Source organism: Orcinus orca, chromosome 15 (assembly GCF_937001465.1).
Source record: "Orcinus orca chromosome 15, mOrcOrc1.1, whole genome shotgun sequence".
Lineage (NCBI taxonomy): Eukaryota > Metazoa > Chordata > Mammalia > Artiodactyla > Delphinidae > Orcinus > Orcinus orca.
The window spans coordinates 13759302-13786777 of record NC_064573.1 but is presented as its reverse complement, the minus strand read 5'-3'; the positions used below and the strand labels follow the sequence as shown (position 1 = coordinate 13786777).

The 27476-nt window shown below is 41.2% G+C and overlaps 1 protein-coding gene across 2 annotated transcripts in view; it reads left to right on the top strand.

Annotated features, from left to right (window-relative positions):
- The window catches only part of CDH20 (cadherin 20), a 215120-nt gene that overhangs the window by 182658 nt on the left and 4986 nt on the right, over nt 1-27476 (top strand). The window contains exons 8-12 of one of the 2 annotated variants that reach the window (XR_007471696.1): nt 5841-5977; nt 8192-8313; nt 12829-12946; nt 17531-17782; nt 21892-22496. Coding sequence is in view for 1 of the 2 variants with exons in the window: in XM_004268060.3 (XP_004268108.1) it covers nt 5841-5977; nt 8192-8313; nt 12829-12946; nt 17531-17782; nt 21892-22397 (1135 nt within the window). In the remaining variant the exon portion in view is untranslated. Of the gene's footprint in view, nt 1-5840; nt 5978-8191; nt 8314-12828; nt 12947-17530; nt 17783-21891; nt 23587-27476 lie in introns of those variants that run through there. The other variant, XM_004268060.3, reaches the window with a different exon arrangement.

Here is a 27476-nt window from a genome sequence, read left to right as displayed (position 1 = left end):
ATTCTCCAACCAAAAGACACAGACTGGATGAATGGATACAAAAACAAGACCCATATATATGCTGTCTACAAGAGACCCACTTCAGAGCCAGGGACACATACAGACTGAAAGTGAGGAATTGGAAAAAGATATTGCATGCAAATGGAAATCAAAAGAAAGCTGGAGTAGCAATTCTCATATCAGACAAAAGAGTCTTTAAAATAAAAATTGTTTGTGACAAGAGACAAAGCAGGACACCACATAATGATCAAGGGATCAATCCAAGAAGAAGATATAACAACTGTAAATATTTATGCACCCTACATAGGAGCACCTCAATACATAAGGCAAATGGTATCAGCCATAAAAGGGGAAATTGACAGTAATACAGTCATAGTAGAGGATTTTAACACCCCACTTTCACCAATGGACAGATCATCCAAAATGAAAATAAATAAGGAAACACAAGCTTAAAATTACACATTAAACAAGATGGATTTAATTGATATTTATAGGACATTTCATCCAAAAACAACAGAATACACTTTCTTCTCAAGTGCTCATGGGATGTTCCCCAGGGTAGATCATATCTTGGTTCACAAATCAAGCCTTGGGAAATTTAAGAAAATTGAAATCGTACCAAGTATCTTTTCTTACCACAACACTATAAGAGGAGATATCAATTACAGGAAAAAAAGTGTAAAACATGCAAACACATTGGAGGCTAAACAGTACACTACTAAATAACCAAGAGATCACTGAAGAAATCAAAGAGGAAATCAAAAAATACCTAGAAACAAATGACCATGAAAACACGATGACCCCAAACCTATGGGATGCAGAAAAAACAGTTCTAAGATGGAAGTTCATAGCAATACAATCCCATCTCAAGAAATAAGAAAAAAACTCAAATAAACAACCTAAACTGACACCTAAAGCAACTGGAGAAAGAAGAACAAAAAAAACCCGAAGTAGCAGAAGGAAAGAAATCATAAAGATCAGATCAGAAATAAATGAAAAGGAAACGGAGGAAATGATAGCAACAATAAAACTAAAAGCTGGTTCTTTGAGAAGGCAAACAAAATTGATAAACCGTTAGCCAGACTCATCAAGGAAAAAGGGAAAAGACTCAAATCAATAGAATGAAACAGAAGAAGTAACAACTGACACTGCAGAAGTACAAAGGAACATGAGAGATTTCTACAAGCAACTATATGACAATAAAATGGACAACCTGGAAGAAAAGGACAAATTCTTAGAAAAGCACAACCGTCTGAGACTGAACCAGGAAGAAATAGAAAATATAAACAGACCAGTCACAAGCACTGAAATTGAAACTGTGATTAAAAATCTTCCAACAAGGGGCTTCCCTGGTGGCGCAGTGGTTGAGAGTCCACCTGCCGATGCAGGCGACACAGGTTCGTGCCCCAGTCTGGGAAGATCCCACATGCCGCGGAGCGGCTGGGCCCGTGAGCCATGGCCGCTGAGCCTGCGCGTCCGGAGCCTGTGCTCCACAATGGAACAGTGAGAGGCCCGCATACCGCAAAAAAAAAAAAAAAAAAAAAAAAAAAATCTTCCAACAAAAGCCCAGAACCAGATGGCTTCACAGGCAAATTCTATCAAACATTTAGAGAAGAGCTAACACCTATCTCTCCCAAACTCTTCCAAAATATAGCACAGGGAGGAACACTCCCAAACTCATTCTACGAGGCCACCATCACCTGATACTGAAACCAGACAAGGATGTCACAAAAAAAGAAAACTACAGGCCAATATTACTGATGAACATAGAGGCAAAAATCCTCAACAAAATACTAGTAAGCAGAATCCAACAGCACATTAAAAGGATCATACACATGATCAAGTGGGGTTTATCCCAGGAATGCAAGGATTCTACAGTATATGCAAATCAGTCAGTGTGATACACCATATTAACAAACTGAAGGATAAAAACCATATGATCATCTCAATAGATCAGAAAAAGCTTTTGACAAAATTCAACACCCATTTATGATAAAAACCCTCCAGAAAGTAGGCAAAGAGGGAACTTACCTCAACATAATAAAGGCCATATGTGACAAACCCACACCAACATCATTCTCAATGGTGAAAAACTGAAACCATTTCCACTAAGATCAGGAATAAGACAAGGTTGCCCCCTCCCATCACTATTATTCAACATAGTTCTGGAATTTTTAGCCATAGCAATCAGAGAAGAAAACAAAATAAGAAAAATCCAAATCGGAAAAGAAGCAGTAAAACTGTCACTGTTTGCAGATGACGTGATACTATACATAGAGAACCCTAAAGATGCTACCAGAAAACTACTAGAGCTAATCAATGAATTTGGTAAAGTAGCAGGATGCAAAATTAATGCACAGAAAGTCTCTTGCATTCCTATACACTAACGATGAAAAATCTGAAAGAGAAATGGGAGTGTTTCCCATTTACCACTGCAACAAAAAGAATAAAATACCTAGGAATAAACCTACCTAAGGAGACAAAAGACCTGTATGCAGAAAGTATAAGACACTGATGAAAGAAAGTAAAGATGATACAGACATAACATGTTCTTGGACTGGAAGAATCAACATTGTGAAAACGACTATACTACCCAAAGCAATCTACAGATTCAATGCAATCCCTATCAAACCACCAATGGCATTTATCACAGAACTAGAACAAAAAACTGCACAATTTGTATGGAAACACAGAAGACCCCGAATAGCCAAAGCAATTTTGAGAAAGAAAAACAGAGCTGGAGGAATCAGACTCCTGGACTTCAGACTGTACTACAAAGCTACAGTAATCAAGACAGTATGGCACTGGCACAAAAACAGAAATATAGATCAATGGAACAGGATAGAAAGCCCAGAGAAAAACCCACATACATATGGTCGGTCCCCTTATCTTTGATAAAGGATGCAAGAATATACAATGGAGAAAAGACAACCTCTTCAATAAGTGGTGCTGGGAAAACTGGACAGCTACATGTAAAAGAATGAAATTAGAACACTCCCTAACACCATACACAAAAACTCAATATGGATTAAAGATCTAAATGTAAGCCCAGATACTATAAAACTCTTTAGAGGAAAACAAAGGCAGAACACTCTATGGCATAAATCACAGCAAGATCCTTTTTGACCCACCTCCTAGAGAAATGGAAATAAAAACAAAAATAAACAAATGGGACCTAACGAAACTTAAAAGCTTTTGCACATCAAAGGAAAGCATAAACGAAAAGACAACCCTCTGAATGGGAGAAAATATTTGCAAATGAAGCAACTGACAAAGGATTAATCTCCAAAATATACAAGCAGCTCAATATCAAAAAAACAAACAACCCAATCCAAAAATGGGCAGAACACCTAAATAGACATTTGTCCAAAGAAGATATACAGATTGCCAACAAACACATGAAAGGATGCTCAACATCACTAATCATTGGAGAAATGCAAATCAAAATTACAATGAGGTATCAAGTCACACCAGTCAGAATGGCCAGCATCAAAAAATCTACAAACAGGGCTTCCCTGGTGGCGCAGTGGTTGGGAGTCTGCCTGCCGATGCGGGGGATGCCGGTTCATGCCCTGGTCTGGGAAGATCCCACATGCCGCGGAGCGGCTGGGCCTGTGACCCATGGCCGCTGAGCCTGCGCGTCTGGAGCCTGTGCTGCGCAATGGGAGAGGCCCGTGTACTGCAAAAAAAAAAAAAAAAAAAAAATCTACAAACAGTAAATGCTGGAGAGGGTGTGGAGAAAAGGGAACCCTCTTGCACTGTTGGTGGGAATGTAAATTGATATAGCCACTCTCACAGCATGGAGGTTCCTTAAAAACTAAAAATAGAACTACCATATGGCCCAGTAATCCCACTACTGGGCATATACCCTGAGAAAACCGTAATTCAAAAGGAGACATGTACCACAATGTTCACTGCAGCACTATTTACAATAACCAGGACATGGAAGCAACCTAAGTGTCCATCGACAGATGAATGGATAAAGAAGATATGGCACATATATACAATGGAATAGTACTCAGCCATAGAAAGCAAGAAAATTGAGTTATCTGTAGTGAGGTGGATGGACCTAGAGTCTGTCACACAGAGTGAAGTAAGTCAGAAAGAGAAAAACAAATACCATACGCTAACACATATACATGGAATCTAAAAAACAAAAATGGTTCTAAAGGACCTAGGAGCAGGACAGGAATAAAGATGCAGACGTAGAGAATGGACTTGAGGACATGGGGAGGTAGAAGGGGAAGCTGGGACGAAGTGAGAGAGTGACATGGACATATATACACTACCAAATGTAAAATAGATAGCTAGTGGGAAGCAGCCGCATAGCACAGGGAGATCAGCTCGGTGCTTTGTGACCACCTAGAGGGGTGGGATAGGGAGGGTGGGAGGGAGGGAGACGCAAGAGGGAAGAGATATGGGAACATATGTATATGTATAACTGATTCACTTTGTTATAAAGCAGAAACTAACACACCATTGTAAAGTAATTATACTCCAATAAAGATGTAAAAAAAAAAAAAAGGGAGGGGATATGGGGATATATGTATGCATATGGCTGATTCACTTTGTTGTACAGCAGAGGCTGGCACAGCATTGTGAAGCAACTGTACTCCAATAAAGATGTTAAAAATATATGTATGTTTTTGTAAAAAGAAGCTATAAAATGCCTGGTATTCAATAAACAGCAGCGATCATAACTACTGGCCATTACCAAGGACTATATAAGATTCTAAAGGATGGTTCTCAATCATGGCTACATATCAAAATCCCTTATGAAGGTTTTTAAACATACAGATGCCTGAGACTCCCTCCATACTTAGTGAATCTCCTAATATGGAAACCAGGTAAGATAACTTAGGTGAGATAATACAAAGGGTCAGACTGCCAAATCAGATTCAACAGGAATTACAGGTCTTACACAGTATCAAGGTAAATAAGGACTCAAAGGATATAAACAACAGCAAAATATGAGCTAAGCATTCTTTCCCTAGAGAGGTCTGAAACTGTCAGGTGTAGGTGCCTGTAACTATCCTTCTTTTTCCTGTATAAGGATGCATGTTGGTCCACACTGAATATGAAAAGTGTAAGCAAAGGATGAAGTGCAATGCTTGAACAGAAGGAGCCATTTTGATTCTGGAACATCTGCTTTTTATACCCCATTAATTACATAGCTCACGTGACATTTTCCAGCACGCTGCGCCCAATAAATTCATAAATTCCAGGCTTCTTTACAATAAGCAACCTAGACAGACCTGGTCCATCTTGCTAGTAACATTCCATAGGTAAGGACATCCCATCTAGCAAATACCGTTAGTGTGTTTGACAGCAGGTCATTAGTATCTTTACAAAAGACCTGATTCAAATCTTTCCTCCTCAATAGGTGATACAACTTACAGGAACCAGAACCACGTAACTACACCTTTTCCAGTTCCCATTTATCGTTTCTGGACTTATTTGAATAAAATTTTTTTTGAACAAAGATATGTAGGGGCGGACATTCAGAGTGTCCCAAAAGTCTTAGGGCAGTTTTAAGCTTTAAATAGCTGAAATTGATCTTTAAAAAGCGTGAAACTACCCTAACTCTTTGGTACCCTGTTTTATTTCATTTTATGAATGAGGAAATCAAAGCAGTAATAGTTTGTTGTTGTTTTGTGTTTGGGGTTTTCTTTTGGGGGGGCGGGGAGGGTTTTTGGACAGATAAAACAGCAATGCAGTCTTCCAAGTGCCCATAACTGAGAACTATCCTGTTTCACATGGCATGCACTCAGTTCTCTTATGGAATATGCCACAGTATGCTTATCCAAATAAAACGATGTGTGTAATCTCTGTTTTTGCAGATATTCCATTGACAGAAGCAGTGACCCTGGAAGGTTCTTCTATGTTGACATTACAACAGGTGCCCTAATGACTGCGAGACCTCTTGATCGAGAAGAGTTTTCTTGGCATAATATCACTGTCCTTGCTATGGAAATGAGTAAGTAAAACAAAAAAACTGCTCTCCATATAGTGACAAAATAGAAGCACTGGAGAAAGTGGAAGTTTCTAGAGCTTGTTGAAACAAAAATTATCTTCTTTATGGAAAGGAATGGAAATCCTGGTTTATGCAAGTGAATGAATGTATTAATTCAAATACTTATTGAGGATCTTCTATATACCTAATCCTGTGCTACAGATAAAAACACACAAATAAAACATGCAAAAGCAGCACAAAAAATAGCATCCTTAAATCAAAGAGTTAGACTTCTATATGAAGAAAAGGGAAAACTCCTGAGAACTCTAAGAGGCTTTCGATCTTTAATAAGATTAGGAATGCACAAATAGTATAAAATATTATTATTGGATGAAAGGAAACATTTATAACATATCACTCTTATTACACACATACATATACACATACATGCATTTAAGAATTTCAGACATCTTACAACAAAAGACAGATTTATTAACATAAACTTAAAAATAAAATTGAAAACTAACAAAAACTAAATTAACATATTTATTATAATCTCAACACAAATTAGATTATATACTACATTGCACATTTTTCATAACACCTAGTGATGAGAAAGATTAAGGGAAATGACAAATACTAACATATTGGCAGAAGTATGTACAGCCATTCATGAGAGCAATTTGGTAACTAATCTCTGTATTAAGATCCCCCAATATATTCATACTCTTTTTCTCAAGAATTCTCCTTTAATAATTATCTTAAGGAAATAATCATAAATATTAACAAAGATTTAAGTACCCAAATGTCCACTGCATTGTTATTTTAAAATAGGGGGGAATTACCTAAATGTCTAATAATAGGAGTTTGATTAAATAAATTATGGTACAGCCACACAGTAAAATGAGACTATCATGTTGATATTAATACCCATGCTTTCAAAGTATATTTCAATGATACAGGATAATCCTGCCCTAAAATATTAAAGCTCTAAATTCAACATTTTTCTTTTCTTTAATTTCAGTGCATGTGTGTGTATGTGTGTGTGTGTGTGCGTGTGTGTATTGGAGAGTTTGGACACATGTAATATAATACATAACATGTAATGGAGCTCTCTGGTGGTAGGACTATGGATCACATTTATTCTTACGTTTTTCTGAATTTTTCATTATTCCTTGTATAAACAAGCAACACCAAGTTACAATGAAAAAAATGTAAATATGGCAGCACTTCTGGTAACCAAGCAATAGAAATATTCAGGGGAAAAACACAGAATAGACATTCTTGAGAGAGAAGAAAAACAATGAACCAAAAGAACAGGGCATTCTGAGGTTTAATGCAATTATTTACTATGCATAATTTCTGTGTCTTATGATTTCTATTTTGTCTTCTTGGGATGGTGGCCAAAACAGAAAAAGGCAGGAGGGGCACTAGTCGGGCTGTGAAATTATCTTTGTGTGGTAACGCCAAGCAACAGACAGACCAAAAGGACATATTTCCCCATAAGTGACTACGAGTAACTTCTCCTACCCCAGACAAAAATACAGATTTGGTGTGTCCTATACTATCTCCCTTAGTCCATAGGTGGAAATAAATGTGCAGTGTTATCTGTAATCCCATGAATAACTTGAAACCTTCTGAAACAGTAATTCAAAGAACTGATTACAGGTTTTCCCACTATCCAAAAGTAAAGTGTTCCTATGAAACCTTTTGTAAGGCAAAATGTTGTAAAACGAAGAAGCAATTACATTAGGACACATCTTGCTAACGGATGAGCAAAAAAAAAGCACAAATGCTCACAGACACAGTTCAAAGATATGGCAGCTGGATGCCAAGTATAGTTCCTGGGGAAAGAGCTTGTTGGTGCCACTCTCACAGCTCAGGGTGCGACCTGCCTTCAATTCTAGAATCTGAAGCATGAGCCAAGTGAGAGATTCAAAACCTCTTTTTAAGATTCATTTTGTGATACCTGCTCCCCCCCCACCGAGTCTCATCCGTCCCCTCAACCTCCTGATATCACACACCTCTCCAACACAAAACTCGTCCTGCCCATGCTTATGTTCTGGCCACACTCTTAATAGGCAACCCCTGCATCCTTGTGTTGCTATTTCCATGTACTTTATCCATTCCTTTAAAAACCAGAATGAGGAGGTAAACACCTATTCCAACAAAGAGCTGCTTTCTTGCATTTCTGAACCCTCCTCACCTTTGGTATTTGTTTGTTTTGTGTGCTTTTAGACAATCCTTCCCAGGTTGGAAGCGTTCCTGTCACAATCAAAGTCTTAGATGTGAATGACAATGCTCCAAAGTTCCCCAGATTCTATGAAGCTTTTGTCTGTGAGAATGCCAAAGCAGGGCAGGTAAGGCAGCCTGTGAGGGTGCACCCTGGTTAACCCCCAACATGTGGAAACGACTGTTTCAGATAACCAGATTTGTCATCAAAGAAATTTAAGACTCCAGAAACTAAGTGTACAAAAGACAGTCCCCAACTTCTGTATATCATGTTGCAACAGTTTATTTGTTAAGACAACTATTTCGAGCCTCCATTACATTTTATAATCTAAACAAGGTTGTGAATCAAGGTGGCTTACTCACCTGTGAAGCCAGGTAGTCACCCACCTTGTAACTGAACTGTATGGAACCAATTGCAGTAACATGTGCTCTGGGTCCTGGAAATGAGGGACCATGGAGATGAAGATAGGAGAAAAAAGGAGAGTCTTTTTCTCATTTTAGCGATCATCCTTGAAAGTGTTTGTAGTAAGGAAAGTTTAGTTTTTATATCTTCCTACCTCCCTTCCTTCTGGCAGCAAGTTTACAGACTGCCTGCCCTATTCTCAGAACACCTCATTACCTAGAACTACCTAGGTAATTCTACTCTCCCCTCCCTCAATTAAAACATCCATTTTATTAGTACCACTCATGTCATGTAAAGTTTTGAGAGGAAAGGCATCTGAAGGAACAAATTTCTACTTATTTGAAACAGCTTTAGTTTCATAATCTTCAGATATATTTGTGTATTTTTTTAAAGTCTTCTTTTAAACCTAAATGAATATTGGGTTGACTAAATCCCAAGTGGTGTAACTGAAAAACATCCAAACTGTGCTTGGAATGGCCACGTTATTAATGTATGTGTCAGGCTGCTGCCCACCCCGTGCCCAGCCTTCCATACCTCAGATCACAGGCAATCTCTCCTCTTCTGCTCCTGCTTTTGTAAGACTCTTCAGTCCTCCCTAATGTATTTCCCCCGAGCATATTTTGTGGTCCTGGATTCCGGTTTGGGGACGTCGGGTGCACATGGCAAGGACACACGCTTTGGTAATTCAGGTTTTCCGACTGTAACACGGCTTTTGCTTCCACTTCTCTCACTCTCCTGCAACATCCCACTGCACAGACTCTCTCTATACAACCAAAACTTTTATTAGCTTCCTGAACTCACCAAAGATTGACTCAACACATCTTCACCATTCTACTCAAAGAAAAAGTGACTCCCTTGTTCCAGGGGAAAAAAAAATGTGTCCTGTAGTCCTTCTCATCTAAATTATCTCATCCATTGATTCTTGAAACCCAGTGCAATGGTCTATAGCATGCCTAAATTTTTTTTCAACAAGTCTAAGATAATTCTACTTCTATATCTATTGAATTTCTAATCTATAAAGACCTGAAATATTATGCAGCTAATAAAGTTACAATGAAGACTTTCCAGCATAAGAAATGATCTGTGTTATTATAAGAAAGGAGGTATAGAAACTACATGTACATGCTTGAAGTTATGTAAAACTGTATCTGCATGTGAACAAAAATTGGGAGGCAGGATGCAAAAATAGCAATAGTTACTGTGCTAAGGTAGTTGAGATTTGAGCGAAGGGATTTGGGACTTTAATGATTTTTTTATTGTAACATGACAATTTACTTATATATTATAGAAACACCATACATAATTTTTTGTTTTATATTATATAAGATTATCATTATAATATGACGAACATAATTCTTTATATTTTAATATGACAAGAAACTAATTTTTAATCTGTAATATAAAGAGTAATAGTAGCACAATAAATTAAACCCCTCATTCCCCAAAGTGAAACATTTCTTAACAGGCTTCAGAATAGAAGGACAGGGTTTTTTTATATATATAAATTTATTTATTTATTCATTTATTTATTTTTGGCTGCGTTCGGTCTTCATTGCTGTGTGTGGGCTTTCACTAGTTGCGGTAAGCGGGGGCTACTCTTCGTTGCGGTGCACGGGCTTCTCATTGCAGAGGCTTCTCTTGTTGCGGAGCATGGGTTCTAGGCGGGCTTCAGTAGTTATGGCACATGGGCTCAGTGGTTGTGGCTCGTGGGCTCTAGAGTGCCGGCTCAGTAGTTGTGGCACACGGGCTTCGTTGCTCCACAGCATGTGGGATCTTCCTGGACCAGGGCTCGAACCCGTGTCCCCTGCACTGGCAAGAGGACTGTTAACCACTGCACCACCAGGGAAGTCCAGAAGGACAGGTTAATAGCATGTTACCACCTCTCTTGTTTTTGCAGCACACAAGCACACCTCCCATTTCTACATTCATCTTCTAATTGTCTATTATACAGTCCTTTGAAGCATGGTTTATCTGTGACTTCAAGTTCAGACTGTGAGCCACAAGTCTATCATAGTCTGTCATATTTGTCATCTTTAGCCCAAGATACATAAACCCTACTCTTTGATTTTGGCTCTGGGACATGTTTTGAAGATTTTCAAAAGCACACAGCTCAGTAGGTATGTCTGGTTTATGAAGAATCAGGCCTCCTCCTTGTGTTAGATTTGTCAGACACTGTCGTTAGCTTTGTATCTGCCGAGTTGGGATGTGTGCTTTCCTCTTAGGGAGAAACGAAGCCCAGAAAGAAATCAGACGACGTCTTTGGTGCAGGCTGAGGGCGGCGTGAAACCTGCTGAGCAGAATCTTGAATGGCAAGTAGGGCTGAGGATGAAATTGGACCTGCCAGGAGAGGGGAGGCCAGGAGAGCAGGCTCTGGTGCTCCCGACCTGTATCATCGCTCACCCATTCTTTAAAGCCCTGTAACCAACCCATCATATGCCTCAGGTCCCCACCTCACCAATATACATATATACAATTTCACAGGTCAGATGTTCTGAAATGACTTTCTGTTTTCCAAGTTATACAAAATCACCTATTTATAACATTCATGAAGAAACATGTCATCACGTGTTTGGCACCATGCACAAGACGGAATGTACAGGATTTGTCTCGGCAGGAATGGGGCAGTGGAGTGACCCTCGTGTATGAGCAGCATTGACGCCAGGCTGGACTGTGGGGCAGATTTATCTTCAGTGCTCTCCTGATCCCTCTCCTTTATTGCAACTCCATCCCCCCGACCTTTAGATTCAACAGAGCCCCGCTGCCAGCTGGGTTCACCAGGAGGCATAAATGAGATGGAGTTCTGGTCTAAGATGTTTATTAAGGCATGCCCTTGGGGCCAATGCCCTTGGAAGGGAAGAACTTCTGCAAGACTGGGCAAAAGGAGAAGTCCAGCTGCAGTGCAGACCCACTAACAGCCCTGGATGACTTCAAAGAGTTCTAGGACTAGGGTTCTCCTGAGTTGAAATGGGATGGCCAGGCTTTATACTATCGCATCAGTCACTGGATATGGAATGTCCTGGAAGAATGTGGTGACTGTGGGTAGGTGGCTCTCAGCAACCGCCAAAGAGACTGACAGGTGAAGGTATCAAGTCCTTCACTGAAGGGGGTCTGAGCAACACCATGTTTACCAGCAGGCCCCTTGCTGGAAGCTTTCCCCTCTGTTATTTAATCTTCCGCATACTGTGAGGGTAGCATTACCTCCTTAATTTACAGATGAAGAAAGAAAGACTAAGCAAGCCCACCTCAGCCCTCCAGCTGACCCTGAATGTTCCATTTTCTACCCTGTTAATAGCCAGCTTTTGACAGCAGGAGCGTGGTGTCTACAGGGCCAGGCCCGAGAAGGGTGGGGGGAGTCTGTGCCGTTGGTTGGCGAGAGAGCAAACACACAGGAAGGAGACCACCCCTTCGACACCTGTTCTATATCCCCCCAGTCTGCCTGCCAGTGTTTCAACTGTGTTATTTCTCACTGCTTTCTTTAGGAACTTTTCCATCCTGATCTTCATAACCTTCATGGTAACTTATGACTTTGAAAAACACATGGAAAGGGCAAAATTTTGGCCAAAGAGCTCAAGAGGAAGCCACTCCACCTCTTCCTCTCCTCAGCCCCAAGCATTGCTTCTGACTCCAGTCTGTTCTATAAAGCCCACCCTGGGGGTCTTGTGCTCTACACTTTGCCTAGCTCCCCTTCCTGCCAACAAAGAGTGACTGCTCTGCGACCCACCCCCTCACATCTGTTTTCCATTAAGCTGACACAATCAATGTAGTGTCTGCTTACTTCCCACTAGGTACTGGTCATTTTTAAATAGAGGGCTCTCAAACATAGCAATCTGACCATGAAATATTAACCCAAATGTGAGGCTAAGAAGGTGAGGCGAGGGGACAAAAAAAACTGGGGAACAGGCAGGACCTTGTGGCATCCCAGAATTATTTCACTCAAAGTCTTCTGTTTCAACTGCCTAAAAGGGGCCAGACCTGGGGTGAGAATAGTGTGTTATGTCGATGTCTAACATCTGAGGCATTTAGGTATCATCTACTGTGTGCCTGTTAACACACTCAGGCCCAACAATAAACCAAAATTCAATTCTGCACTGTGTGATGGCACAGAGACTGCCGAGGGAAGTTTCAGGATGTCCTCGTTAGGTAAAACAATCTACTACTGGATTTCAGGGTCTGGGATCCCCCCTGCCCTTGAAGCTTTTCTTTTGACTCTGACTCACCTGATTTCATGTCCCTCCCTCAGCTGATCCAGACAGTGAGCGCAGTGGACCAAGATGACCCACGCAATGGCCAGCACTTCTACTACAGCTTGGCTCCTGAGGCTGCTAACAACCCCAACTTCACCGTAAGGGACAACCAAGGTAATCAGCTGGCTACCGATGCTTTTCTACAGCATGGGCTGGAAACTCTGGGTTACTATACCATGCAAAGTGTCAGAGGTCACCTGCTCTTTAATAGCACGAAAGACATTAATGTTAATTTGTATGGTCTTTTAAAGTTTTGTTTCAGAACATCAAAGACAAAGAACATCCTCTGCTGATTCTGAAACTTTTACTCAGTCAGTTCACTCAAACATTTGAGCACAGGCTCTGGGCCAGACACTGTGTGAGGCACACAGGCTTCCTTCATCCCCACAGAGAGCAGCCATGTTTGTATGTTCTTTAACTACAGGAAGAATCTGAGAAAGCTGACAGAAAGAGGCCCAAGGAGAAAATCCTGATTGAACACTTCTAAGCAAGGATCAAAGGGGAAACAGTGAAAGCTCCCAGAACAAAAGGGAGACAAAGGCTAAGTAACTTTTGAGTTACTTAAGAGCAAAGGACAAATACAGGAACACAACCAGTAGTTCTGGCACTGAAACCACTTTATTATTTTGGAATGATTCAGAAAGAAGAGTCGGGTGGGGTTCCCTATTCCAGAAAGTGCTTCCCTCTACATCTTTGCTAGAATGGAATTATAGACCCCTCTATTCCAAAAAGCATTCAGACCAGCTAAGGCGTTCACAGACCTAGCACACTCTTCATTGGGCACAGATGGGAAAAGGAGGGGCTTCTGTACTTTGGCCAGAAGATTTTCAGAGAAAGGTCAGAGCAGGTGAAAAAATAATTTAAATCTGTCAAGTGAACCCCTTATGTTGCTAACTCTGCTACCAACTAGCTGTCTGACCTTGGAGAGGGAGGGCATCACTTCTCTGGGCTGTGGTGGCCTCATTTTTATTCCAATTCTAAAGTTCTGTCACTTTAGAACAATCTAAACAAAGGGTAACAAAAAGTCATGATTTAGGCATACCTAGTCTTAGTCCAAAAATCAGTTGTTTGGGACTTAAAGTATTAAATGCACCCCACACGATATTCTGCTATTAAAACTAGAGAATATCAAACCTGTTTTCTTCTAAATGGAAAGCATTTAGTCATCTGTTTAATCATCTACATCAAATCACTATAATTCTGAAAGGAAGAGTGATATAAATTATAACAACAGAAGTGCTACAATTAAATATCCTGATATTTTTTACTGGGTCAAATTTTGAATTATTCATTTATCTGCTTCACTTGGAAACCCTTCCTGCAAAACGTTGTTTCAGACCCTTCAGGATAGGTTTTTTTTTTTTGGCCGTGCCACAAGGCTTGCAGGATCTTAGTTCCCAGACCAGGGATCAAACCCAGGGCCCCTGCCCCTGCAGTGGAAGCATGGAGTCCTAACCATTGGACCACCAAGGAATTCCCTAGGATAGGTTTCACAGTAGAAATCCTGGGGAAAAAAATAATACATTATACTGTTTCTTCAAATTTTCAGCTAAGTGTCACTCTATTCCTCCACTCTGATATTTGTCTGAATCAATACAGAAACAATACACAGCAAAATGCTGCAAATTTCTTAACAATGACTTTGGGCACCAATTCATGGGGCCAATACCTTAAAAATATGGGCCCCTGGAACCTGATGACTATAAAAAGAAATGGCTCATCTCTTGGAAGGTTTTTTTCAAAACGGAAGTTGGAACATCTTCAATAGAAAGAATGAACTCTTAATCTCATGACAATTTATCCCTCGAGTATCCTTTACTGAGGCTCATTAAAAAACTGACCGGGCTTCCCCGGTGGCGCAGTGGTTGAGAGTCCGCCTGCCGACGCAGGGGACACAGGTTCGTGCCCCGGTCCAGGAAGATGCCACATTCCGCAGAGCGGCTGGGCCTGTGAGCCATGGCTGCTGAGCCTGCGCGTCCGGAGCCTGTGCTCCGGGAGAGCAATGGGAGAGGCCACAACAGTGAGAGGCCCGTGTACCGGTTAAAAAAAAAAAAACCTGACCAACATCTGATGTGGTGGTTCTACTGTCAAGCCCTCCAACTCCCGTGCCCAAAACATGATATTCATTTATGAACACAACAGTGCACTATTTCAAGTAAAGCCTTTCTTAATCCCCAAAGCATTGTGAAAAGGATTGTCCATATACTTCACAGTTTCACATGCATTTTCTCATACTTTGCTTTGATATTTATAATAATCCTTTAAGGTCTTAAGAAAGTTACTAATGCCTCTGATGATTCTCATTGTCTCATCTGATAGATAAGGAAAGAAAGTAAATGGCCCATGGAATAGAGAGTAAGTATTAAAATTGGGACTGGATGTTGAGACCTCCTGTTTTAGCCACACACACACACACACACACACACACACACACACACAATCTTTGTGTCACCCTGGATACTACATCCAAATGGGTTATTCGAGCTCCAGTTATAATATTCAACAAAATTTTGCAAGTGGCTAAATTCTGCCAGCTCCTTTGTAGGACTAGTCTCAGCAATGTGATGCTCTGATCTTTTTTTCTTAATCTTAAATAATTCTGAGATCAAGAAATCTATGATGCACAGTAGGCATAATGTAATACTTATATGAAATTCAGCTCTTCTCCGGCTTTCTCAAAGTCTGATGAACTGCCCTTGATTAAAATGAAAAATGAAAAAGACTTCTGTTCGAGAAAAACTTTACTTCTGACAAAAACAAAACGAAACTGAAACTGTAAAGCAAAATTACTAGTACTTAGCTATTAAATCTGGAAAACAGAAAAGAAGATGGATTGTGTGGTAGGTGGAAATATGAATATAATCTTCAGGTTGGTAACCAACTGCTATCTTTCTCCACTGAGAAGGAAATAAGAGGGAAAAGGCCTGTACCAAAGTAGGAAGAGATTTCAATTAGCTGAATAATTTTCAACATTAATGTTACAAAACTAAGTAAGCGGTTACACAGCACAATGGAAGGAGTGTGTATTTGGAGTCAAGAGACCAGAGTTCAAATCCCAGCTCTTCTACTAAATTTGTGACTTTGAACCAATTACATAATCTCTCTAGGCCTTAACTCTCACTGTAAAAGGGTGAGATTATCACTATCTCACCAAATGGTGGTAAAGATTAAATGAGATACTGCATGTAAAGTCTAAATACCTTGCACATAAGCACTCAAAAAACAACTGCTCTCATGATAAAACAGGGGGAGGAGGAGGTGGAAAAGTTAATTAAGGAATTATGTATTAGTCAGAATAGGCTAGGTTAGGCTGCAGGAAACAACAACACCAAAATCTCAGTGGCTTAACGCAACTAAAGTTAATTTCTTGCTCACATAAAGCTGACTGTGGGTCTGGCGACCAAGGACAGCTGTCCAGGTGTAGGCTGCCTGGCTCTCCATCTCTAATGTTCTTTCATATATTACAACAAGGCAAGAGAGCACAAGAATAACATACCAGCTATTATTGATACATGCTGCTGTCCGGAAGTGACACGAATCAGTTTTGCTCATTTCCATCATCTAAAGCAAATGATACAGACATGCCCAAATTCAAGAGGGTAGAAAAGTATAATCCTTTATTATGTCCAGAAATATTGATATTGGTCTGAATAATGTTTACTTTGGCTAGACTCTCAGAATTTTTTGTGAAGTTCTAGACTCTTCCCTGCGAAATGTGAAACACATCCAGAGGACCTTCCATACTGATGACGTTAGCTTTGTCACTGATTATACGTCCTACCACATCTCTCAAACTTTTCCTCTGCTGAAAAAGACACCAGCTTTCCAGAAAATATATCTGATTTATAAGTCAAACCCACTCAAGAAAACTTGAGAACATAGATTTAAAAAGATCCCAAAACATTACACTAGGCAAATATAAATACAGACACACACACACACACACACACACACACATATCAGCTTTGTGGAAACATACCAAACAATTTTGCTAATCCCCTTTAAAACTGGGGGAAAAAACTAGTATTGAATGTTCACCAAATTCATATTAATTGCTTAAACTTAGACCACCAATTAGCGGGAAATAGCAGGGTGTGTCATGATTAGGGGATTTCAAATAAGCTTCTGCTAAACGAGCAGGTTCATCAGAAAGCACAGGAGTTGGTGACTGCATTTCAGAGGCATAAAAGAAAATAGCAGAAGACTTGAACTCCAGCCAAAGTGGCAAAAATAAGCCATGTGCCACAGCCGCGTGGGCTCCTCAGCATTCTTTTCCCGGGGGCACAAAGCAGCACAGGGCCTTGGAAAGCTGCTGAGCCAGAACCAACAGGGACCACAAGTCGCCAGTGACTGTTCATTTCTGTCAAGTTTCCCCAGGGACATTTCAGTTAGATCTGAAGTCTGATAGTTTGCCCTGAGCACTTTGTCACAAAGGGTAAGACAGACTCTCAAAAAAGGCCTCAGGGTTTTCCCGAGAAGCAAGCAAAAATCTTGGTTTCTGAATCCAACTGCTGATCCCAAAAAACCCAACGGTGGCTGTAGCTAACCGCCTCCAGGGCATGCTGTCCCTTCTCTCTCCTTCCCCACCCAGTTCCTGCCCCCTTGCTTTCCTCAATCCAAAAAATTAATTCTCTTGTTGGTTCTTTCATTCTCCTCTTCTCTCTCCTTTTTTGATCCCGGAACCCCTGTCTTCTTCAGATAACACTGCCCGGATTCTAACTAGGAGGTCTGGCTTCCGGCAGCAGGAGCAGAGTGTCTTTTACCTGCCCATCCTGATATCGGACAATGGGCAGCCGGTGCTGAGCAGCACGGGCACGCTGACTATCCAGGTGTGCAGCTGTGACGACGATGGCCACGTCCTGTCCTGCAGCCCCGAGGCCTACATGCTCCCAGTCAGACTGAGCCGCGGCGCCCTCATCGCCATCCTGGCCTGCATCTTTGTCCTCTTAGGTGAGTAAGTGGCTCCTCTCCATTCTGTGGGGTCCTGCAAGTGCTTACTTAGAAACAATTCCGTTATCACACTAACATAGCTGGCCAGAACTGGTTTTCCACACCGTGCTTATTGAAAAGGTGGGAGAGTAAGGCTGGGAAAAAGTAAAGAACTTGGAGACAGTCCCCTCCTTCAAGGAACTCATGGCCTCTGTGGCCAAATGAAAGCACATATATTTATCAACCATCTAGTGTAGGCCAGGCTGCCTTTCTAGGTGCTGGGATTAATAAGACAGAAATGCCCCAGCCTTCACAGAGCTTAATTCAAAATAAAGCAAGTTCATTTTGACATCATAGAACCTATATAATAATTTTGGACAGGCTATGATGATCACCTCTTCTAACCCCCTCATTTCAGATAAGTAGTAGCTAAATCACAAAGAGGTAGTGACGGGCCCAAGGCCAAATCTCAGTCGCAGAGCCAGGGCTGAAACACGGGCAGGCCCTGCATTGCACATCCCTGTATCTGCGCAGTACGGCCTTTCCCCCAAATGTTCATCCCCAGATTCAGGATGTGGTAAGTGTTACAGAGAAGGGAAGAGGGACAGGGAGTCCTGAGAGGACAGAAGACAGGGGTGGGTGCCAGTTTAACTAGCGTGGTCAGGGAGGACCTCACTGATAAGACGACCTCTGAGCAGAGATCTGAAAAGTGGCAGAGTGAACCACATGGATATCTGGGAGGGTAAGCTGTTTGGGGGCGTTAGCACCCCCCCTCCCTGGGTACCGTGGCCTCTAACCAGGGTCAGTTTGCCTCTACTTGTGAAATAAAGATGTGATGACAGGCCAGTGGGAGAGCACTACTGGGATAGGGGATCCTTTCCTCTTCATCTAAAGTCATACTGCAAAGCAGCTCCCAACTCCCTTGTACTAAGGCCATTCATGCTATTATCCTCAAAATCCACACTCAAAACAAACAGTAAAACATCTAAACCAATTCCTGAAACCAAAAAACTATCTGTACATATCTGCCAACTCTTCTGACTGAAATAATTCACAGCATACTTATTTTGCTTAGAGAAAAGCAGACTTAGTAGACAGTAATATTATTCAATATGGAAGAAATCCTAGTAAGGGAAAAGAGTAAAGATTTGAGGATTAAAATTAGAATTTAAGCCCTGATCCCAGGTTTACCTCCAAACCAAGAGACTGAGTCAGACCAAAGAAAGAAGGTCTAACTAAAATGTCAGTTGCTTGATTGAATTTCTAGTAGGTCTGTGGAATATGCTTCATGTAGTTCAGTGCTACATGAAGGGAAAAACAGTATAAAGAAGTAACCTTTCAAAGTCCTTGGATCCCTGGATCAGAGAGAATTGTTACGGCTTCTGGTCCCTTTCTGTACTGACAAATAAAACCCTCTTGCAATTCCCTGAGTGTCCATAAGGTGGCACTGGGAGTCCTTGAGTGCATAACAGGACACCCTGAAAGAGGCCTTTGAAGAAGCTTGCTCCTAGGAGAAACTTCCAGTCTGGCTGTCCTTACTTCTATCTTTGGAAATGTCTACATTATGAGTTCACCCTGTCCCACAAACAGTAGAAGGAGCCACCACTTCAGCGGGGCTGATTTAAAGAGGCTGGCACAAAGAGGCTCTCAACTTACAAGCGGTGTGCAAGGGGCGATTTATTTTGTGCCTCCCAAACCCATTATGTCTTGCTTTTGGAATTGCGCAGAATAAACAGACAGTTTTCAGCACCTATACCGAGCAAAGCTGTCATAAAATCCTCAGAGTTTTAGGCACTTTCACTTCTAACAGTGTACATCCCACATTAAATATAATTCATAAAACTGAGTAAGATTGAACTGCAGTTGATTTGTCAAAGAAATACTACATTTTGTGGATAATTATATTAACACATTAATTTTGACTATGGATTTTTTTCCATATTTCAAATATGTATCTAGTTCCTAGAAAATCTCATAGGCCCTATGCACTGTGCCTATAGATACTAAAGAATAAACATCTCTAGAACTGATTCTCTTCTGTCAGGGAAGTCCTTCAGCTGAATAGGATCATTTTTCCCAAAATTTGATTTTCAGGGGACTATATAATACTTGATATTTATATAAGATTACCTAAAAATAAGATACGTAGCAATCTTTATTTTTTTCAGAGCTCTATAAACTGCCTAATTCTATATCATCAGAATTCTTTCCAGTACAAACTCAAAGACTTTTCTAATATTGCTTCCCAGCATTTTCTGAAATACCACACCTAGCACTCCAGTGTCACCTGTGTGGAGGTTTTCTCAGGTCCCCAGGAAGAATTAACTGGCCCTGCTTCTGTATTCTCTGCAAAACTCTTGCAGCTCTATGATAGTCCTATCACCACCTGTTTGATATTAATCATTAATGTCTATTATCTCCTTCGATTGCATGCTTGTAAAAACAGAAATCATGTCATATTCTACTTTGTTTCTGTTTTGCTTCAGATAATGTCTAAAAAATATTTGAGTTTAGTAACTCCTTACCGAATCCCACAAACACAGCAAGTTCACTCAGAATCCCATTTCTCCACCCTGCATCCATCCAAATCACACCCCAACCTCCAATGCCCAGTTCAAGCCCCCACTTCATCAAAGTCCAATTAGTCCACTTCTCTGAAATCCCATAGTCCTCTAGCCTATGAGTTACATTTTTGCACAGAGATAAAATACAAGAGTATATAACTGTTTCCTGTGTGTGCATTTTGTCACCCGAGCTATTCAGGAAAATATCATATATTAACATCATTCACTGCAATTTACAAAAAGCACATTCCACATTCAAGTTTAAAAAACCATTATTGTTATTTTTTTAAGTTAGTCCATAATCTTACTGGGCATATGACTGTACTCCATTCCCCCACCCCCACCCCTTGGATAAACTGGGCTCTTATTTTGCAGTGTTGTCTAGCTGTCACCGTTCACCAGCTGTAACAAAGCATGCTAGAAAAAAAAAAAAGTTCTACAGCCAAAATCTCAACACACTTCCTGAAAAACATTTTTACTCACAGAGATAAATGGTTCAATGGGATTACCTCCATCTATCCTTTAAACCCCAGTGAACACATCCTGGGGAAAAAAAAAAAAAAACACACGTTGGGATAAACTTTCATCCAAACCTGCAAGGGCACATCTAACAGTGTGATGCGTCTTTGATAACATGATGAAATTATATAAAATGTCACTGTTCATTCCCTCTCTTCCATGAACATCCTTAGATCTAGAAAGTCACAACCTCCTCTCTAATGGAAGGCTTTTCTGAGGAATCTGAGTTAACTGGACAAAGATGGTCATTTATGCTCTCTTATTTTTTGGAGAAAACATAGAAAGACTAAGACTTTGGCTCATATTTAACACATGTGTCTATATTCATTTAATTAATATATGATCACAATTGACCCTTGAACAATGGTGGGGTGGGGTTAGGGGCTTAGACCTGCCCTGAAGTTGTGAATAACTTATAGTCGGCCCTCAGTATCCATGGTTCAGCATTTGCAGCAACCAACTGCAGTAGTACTGCAGTATGTATTTATTTTTAAAAATCCACAGCTAAGTGGACCCCAGTAATTCAAACCCATGTTGTTCCAGAGTCCACTGTATATTTACAAAGTAGGATCCTATTGAGAGGCCAATGTAAAAAAGCAGGATTCCACCTACACAGTAAGGTTTTCACATTATAATGGAGAAACACGTATTCATCCTTACGCAGTCAAAAAACGTGATCTGATCCTTAGCATATACTCCACGGGGCCACAGGGCTTCGTGCTTTGTTAATGAGATGTTACACTGGGTGGCTGGGTGTACAAACGCACACACATTTCAAAGCGATAAGGTGTGTGCAGAGCCTCTACATGCAACTTCTACTTAAACCACGTGGAATCATGTCACGCAGCGTTCACTCGCCCACAGACTCTCCAACAGTGCAGGAAGAGTGAGAACAGGGTAGACCCTGTGAGGTCACATATCCAAACACGGCCCCTGCTCTCCCCACCCAGACAGCCCTCGCCCTACCTGTGTTACTCAAGAGCTCTGGTCTCGGCCCACACGGCCGGGGCTCTTCCGCCAACACCCGGTCCTCTGTGTTTCCGGCAGTGCTGGTGCTGCTCATCCTGTCCATGCGGAGGCACCGGAAGCAGCCATACATCATCGACGACGAGGAGAACATCCACGAGAACATCGTGCGCTACGACGACGAGGGCGGTGGCGAGGAGGACACCGAGGCCTTCGACATCGCAGCCATGTGGAACCCACGGGAGGCACAGGCGGGCGGCGCCTCCAAGACGCGGCAGGACATGCTGCCCGAGATCGAGAGCCTCTCCCGCTACGTGCCTCAGACGTGCGCCGTCAACAGCACCGTCCACAGCTACGTCCTGGCCAAACTCTACGAGGCCGACATGGACCTGTGGGCCGCGCCCTTCGACTCCCTGCAAACGTACATGTTCGAGGGGGACGGCTCGGTCGCCGGGTCTCTGAGCTCCCTGCAGTCGGCCACTTCAGACTCGGAGCAGAGCTTCGACTTCCTGACGGACTGGGGACCCCGCTTCCGGAAGCTGGCGGAGCTCTACGGGGCGTCGGAGGGGCCCGCGCCCCTGTGGTGACGGAAGCCGGGAGGCCGGCGCGCGGCCAAACCCGGCCGTTCTGGGGCGGAGGCTTCGCGGAAGAGGCGTCGCCAACCGCAAGAGCAAGACTGCTGGAGAGTGAGTTTGCGGGGTGGAGCGGGCGAGCGGAGCTCTCTCTGAATCAGCTTTACTTGGTTAGATTAAGTTAAATAATCAAAAGGAAACATAGGAAGAGGGGGGCAGAATCTCCAGTGACCTTTTCTTCTTTTTTAGTTTTTGTGATACTGTATTCAAAGGCGTGGAGTCCAAGGTTAAGTATGGCGGGCTTGACTTTTCTCCGCCTTTCACTTGGTCATGTTGCCACCTCAGAGAGGCTGTGCTTTTCATTGCAGAGGTGGCAGTTGAAAGCAAATAGAAAGTTCTACTCTCCTATCCGTTTTTTGTTTTTATTTTTAATCATGTTTTTTTCTCCATTTAAAAGTTTTGCTGGCTCATCACACTGCACAAACCAACCCCCATAAAAGAACACTGAAAAATTATTCCTCGGTGAAATTAACCTACTTGTTCTGGGATGGATGGAATTTCTTTTAATACTTTTAAGACAAGGTTAAGGCCTAATTGACCTTGCATGGGGGGTGGGCAGGGGGGTGGGAGAAGGAAGAGGCGTTGACTTTAAGCTCAAGTTTAATGGCTGAACCAAGAGTTGTTGGCATTACAACAAATCCACCTCCATGGAGTAAGAGTGCTCTTGTTCTCTCAGCTCTTTAACTGTGCCCCTGCAAAATTATTCAGAAGGAAACCAGAAAATCTGCCTCTTTTGCACTGTAGATGTCTCTTCCATGTGCCAAATGTGAAGATTAGATTCTACAAATGAAAGCCAAAAAAAAGAAGTATCTGATAAAAGCATGGATTAGAGGGCTTTCCTAATCTGTGTGAGGTCAATTCAAGGGATGTTTACATACTGTAGATAACCTACTTGAACACAAATCAGTATTATAGAGAATGGATGTAAGAAAATTACATGTATAAGTTTTGTATATTTGTTAATAATTTTGGTAATAAATATGATGTACTGCATCTCAGTACCTTAGCATCTCTTTTAATAAAAGTTAAATAGAAGGGAAAGTCTATTGCACATGTGTTTAATTGCTGAGCAGGTAAGGTTTTGTGATCCTGACCTAGTCTCAGGTTCTTGGGGCTGGGGCTCATTCATAAAACAAAGACAACAGCACAGAAGTATGAGGCTGTGCATTCTATTTCGGTCACTGATCAGATGAACGTATGGTTTAAACTGTAAAGCTGTAAAGCTTTTCATGAATATTTTTCATTTCCCCATCCCTTAAAAGAGCAAAGGATGGTTTGATAACACCAGCAATACAATAGTGAGTTTAGCCCATATTTTTTTTGTTTTGTGAGAGTGTATTGCACACAGCCACCAATGAAGCAGGCCACTGTGCTACTTTCATCTCTGTTCTGTTGGCAAATCAAATATGTACCAAAAATATGTACAAATACGTACATCTTGTCAATACTGGATGAGCTCACAGAACACTGGGGCCATATTTTATTCATGTTTCCTTTCCCCACAGTAGCTAACAGTGGGTACTTAATAAGTGCTTAATGGGTACATGATGGAAGGGATCTCTTTCTTTGACGTCATATTATTAAAGGATATTTTACACAGTTATCCTCACCATTGGGAACAAATTGTGAACAAAATAGTTTTCTGAGTGTCTCGGTTAAAGGTTCTCAAATTTTAATGTGTGTCAGAATCACTTGGAACAGAATCACTTGTTAAACTATAGCTTGTTGTGCCTTTACCCACAAAGTTTCTAATTCAGTTGATCTGGGGCGATTTGCATTTTTAACAAGTGCCTGGGTGATGCTGATGCTGCTGGTCCAGGGACCACACTTTGAGAACCTTTGGTATATGGTCACGCTTTCTCAAATATAGAAAGATTAGATTGCACTGGGGCCTACCCCATCAGTAGAATAGTATTGTGAATCTCTTTTCCAGTAAAAAGGAGAGTTTGGCAGAAACATGTGAGAAGGCTAATGGATGTCTGGGAACCAGCAGGATGTGCTTCATGCTTTATTACGTGGTACACTAATAGCTAGGCAAGTTCTCATCTTCAACCTTCAGCATACTAACCCTTTCCTCCATGAAAGGCAGCTCTCATACATGCTCTTTGAGGGTAAAGTATGATGTAAAAATAAATAACTTAGCAAAGAAAAAGAAAAAACATGAACTTGAGTCCAAACTAGGCTTTACAACATACCAGTTACGTGAATGTGGGCAAATTGACCATTATAACATTCTTTTCTGTCACTAGCCCTGAGGATAGTTTTTTGACTAGCTCACTCCGTGTTGCTTGTTTTAAAAACTGGGAACAGCTGTTATCCTAACCACAGGGGATTATCATTGCCCCACATCCTGCAAATGTGGCCCCCCATGATACTGGGCATGAAGTGATTAAGCAGAATCTCCTGGAGCTTCTGGTCCCTGGGAAGATGTTTAATGGTGTGATACAGGAAGTGTGAGAGAAGCACAGAATAGGAGATCCATTTCAACTCACACTCTAAGCTAATAGAGACTCTTCCCTCCAGATGAGTTTTAGAATTCCCTTTCCACTGCCACAGTTTACCACAAATGCTGGTTCATCTGAAAATAAAACATCATTGCCACCAGACAGAATGCAGTGTGATCAGGTTAAAAAAGAGAGCTGTAAAATTATCCAGCCATTTATTTGTAAACAGGTAAAGCAGCTAGCCTTTAATTTATGTTAGAGGGAAAAGGAACATCTGTGGAAATCAATTGATAAGACTTTGTCTGGAACGGTATTCTGAACAAGAACACAAGCAAAGATAAAGATTAGCAATGAATTTTCTAAATCATAAAAGCAGAATATCCCAACATGGCAGATAGCAAAGGCAAAGAAGGGAGTAGTTTGCACAAGAAAGAATCTATAAATCCTGAAAACGAATTCAAACAAGCCAAAATCAGTACAGGCACATTGACTATGCATTGTTACTAGTTTACTAGTGATCGAGAACTAAACCTTGATGTCAAAATTCCCAGTATTTCCTTTCTAGCGCTGGAAATACATGAGCACAGGATACACTTTGCAAGCAGTTCTTTTCGCAGATGGACTCATTCTCAAATCCATTTGTCATCTTCATAATAAAGAACTTTCAAGATATTTTTATGTGTAAATACCTGGATTTGGGAGGCTTCTGCTTGACCCTGAGGGTCAAGGTTCTGGTACAGGGAATGGACAAAATTAGATCAAGGAATCTTCTTTTTAAAATGACCTACTAATGAGACATATCTGTCTGTTGTGATTCATGTTGTGCAAAAATTGTGAGTACTAATTTATAGTATGTGTAATTAACTACAACATCAACCAAAAACACAATTTTTCTTAAATCTTTCCTCCTGGGACGGGAAGCTGGCAAATCCTACCTCATGTGTTTGTCCATACTTTTGGTTTGTAAGGATTCCATATGACTGATGACGGGGCTGTTTCTTCCACTCCAACATTTTAGCCGCTGAGGCCACCTTCCTGGTACCCATGATGACAAGGGCTACTTTCCATCCCAGAAAACCTTAGACCACTTCTCTGAGAGGACACACTTCCAAAAGCTAGTAAAACTACCTATGAGTCTTTTCTTATTTTTCAGGAAGTTTGGATACTAGCTTTTCTTTTATTATTTCCACTGCTTCCCCTTCTTCATATCAACTGTTTTACCACCATTGCTGCATAAAAAGACACTAAACTTAGTGGTGTAAAATGACAATCTTTTTTTTATTTTTCTGTTTTTTGTTTTGTTTTGTCTGCTTTGGGTCTTCATTGTTGCACACAGGCTTTCTCTAGTTGTGGCGAGCGGGGGCTGCTCTTCGTTGCAGTGCGCGGGCTTCTCACTGTGGTGGCTTCTCTTGTTGCGGAGCACGGGCTGTTGGTGCACGGGCTTCAGTAGTTGTGGTGCGTGGGCTCAGTAGTTGTGGCTCGCGGGCTCTAGAGCGCAGGCTCAGTAGTTGTCGCGCACAGGCTTAGTTGCTCTGCGGCATGTGGGATCTTCCTGGACCAGGGCTCGAACCCGTGTCCCCTGCATTGGCAGGCGGATTCTTAACCACTGTGCCACGAGGGAAGTCCCCAATCAGCTATATTGTCTTTCCCTTTTTTCTACTCTGCCTCCTTCCTCTATTCCAGGCATCACTTTGGATTCCATTCACCATTTCTTTTCTCTCTTCCATTCCCCCTCGTCTCTATAGAATACATTCTTGTTTTATAGGTATATTATTCTCCAAAATTCAGTTTTATCCCTACCATGCACTACTTTCAGAAATAAATGAGTATTTCATGAAAATACTTAGCAAAATATCTGATATATAAAAGGCACACAATATATTTTTATTGAAGTATAATTAATATATAATAAATTGCAGGTAAAGCATATTATTTAATGTTTTGACATATGTATACACCCATGAAGCCATCACCCCATTCAAGATAGTAAATATATCTGTTACCTTCAAGAGTTTTCTCATACCCTGCTGTAGTACCTCTCTCCCATCCCTGCCAACCACCTCCCCCAACTGCAAGCAACCCGCAGTGTGCCTTCTGTCACTGTAGATTTGTTTACATTTTCTAGAGTTTTATATAAATGTAATCATACAGAGTATACTCTTTCTTGTGTGTGGAGGATGGGGGAGGGTGTCTGGCTTCTTTCACTCAGCATTATTAGTTTGACTATCATACATGCCACTGTGTATATCAACAGTTCATTGCTTTTTGTTGATAAGCAGTATTCCATTGTGTAGATAAACCACAATTTGTTTATTCATTCACGTATTATTTTGCTTATGCTGCCAAAATAAAATACCATATATTGGGCGGCTTAAATAACAGAAATTTATTTTCTCTTAGTTCTGGAAGCTGGAAGCCCAAGATCAGGATACCAGTATGGTCAGATTCCAGTGAGGACTTGCTTCCTGGTTTTCAAATGGCCACTTTCTCATTGTATCCTCACATGGTGGCAGGAGCAAGTGAGCTCTCTGGTGTCTGTTCTTATAAGGACACTAATCATATCAGATTAGTGCCCCAGCCGTGTAACCTC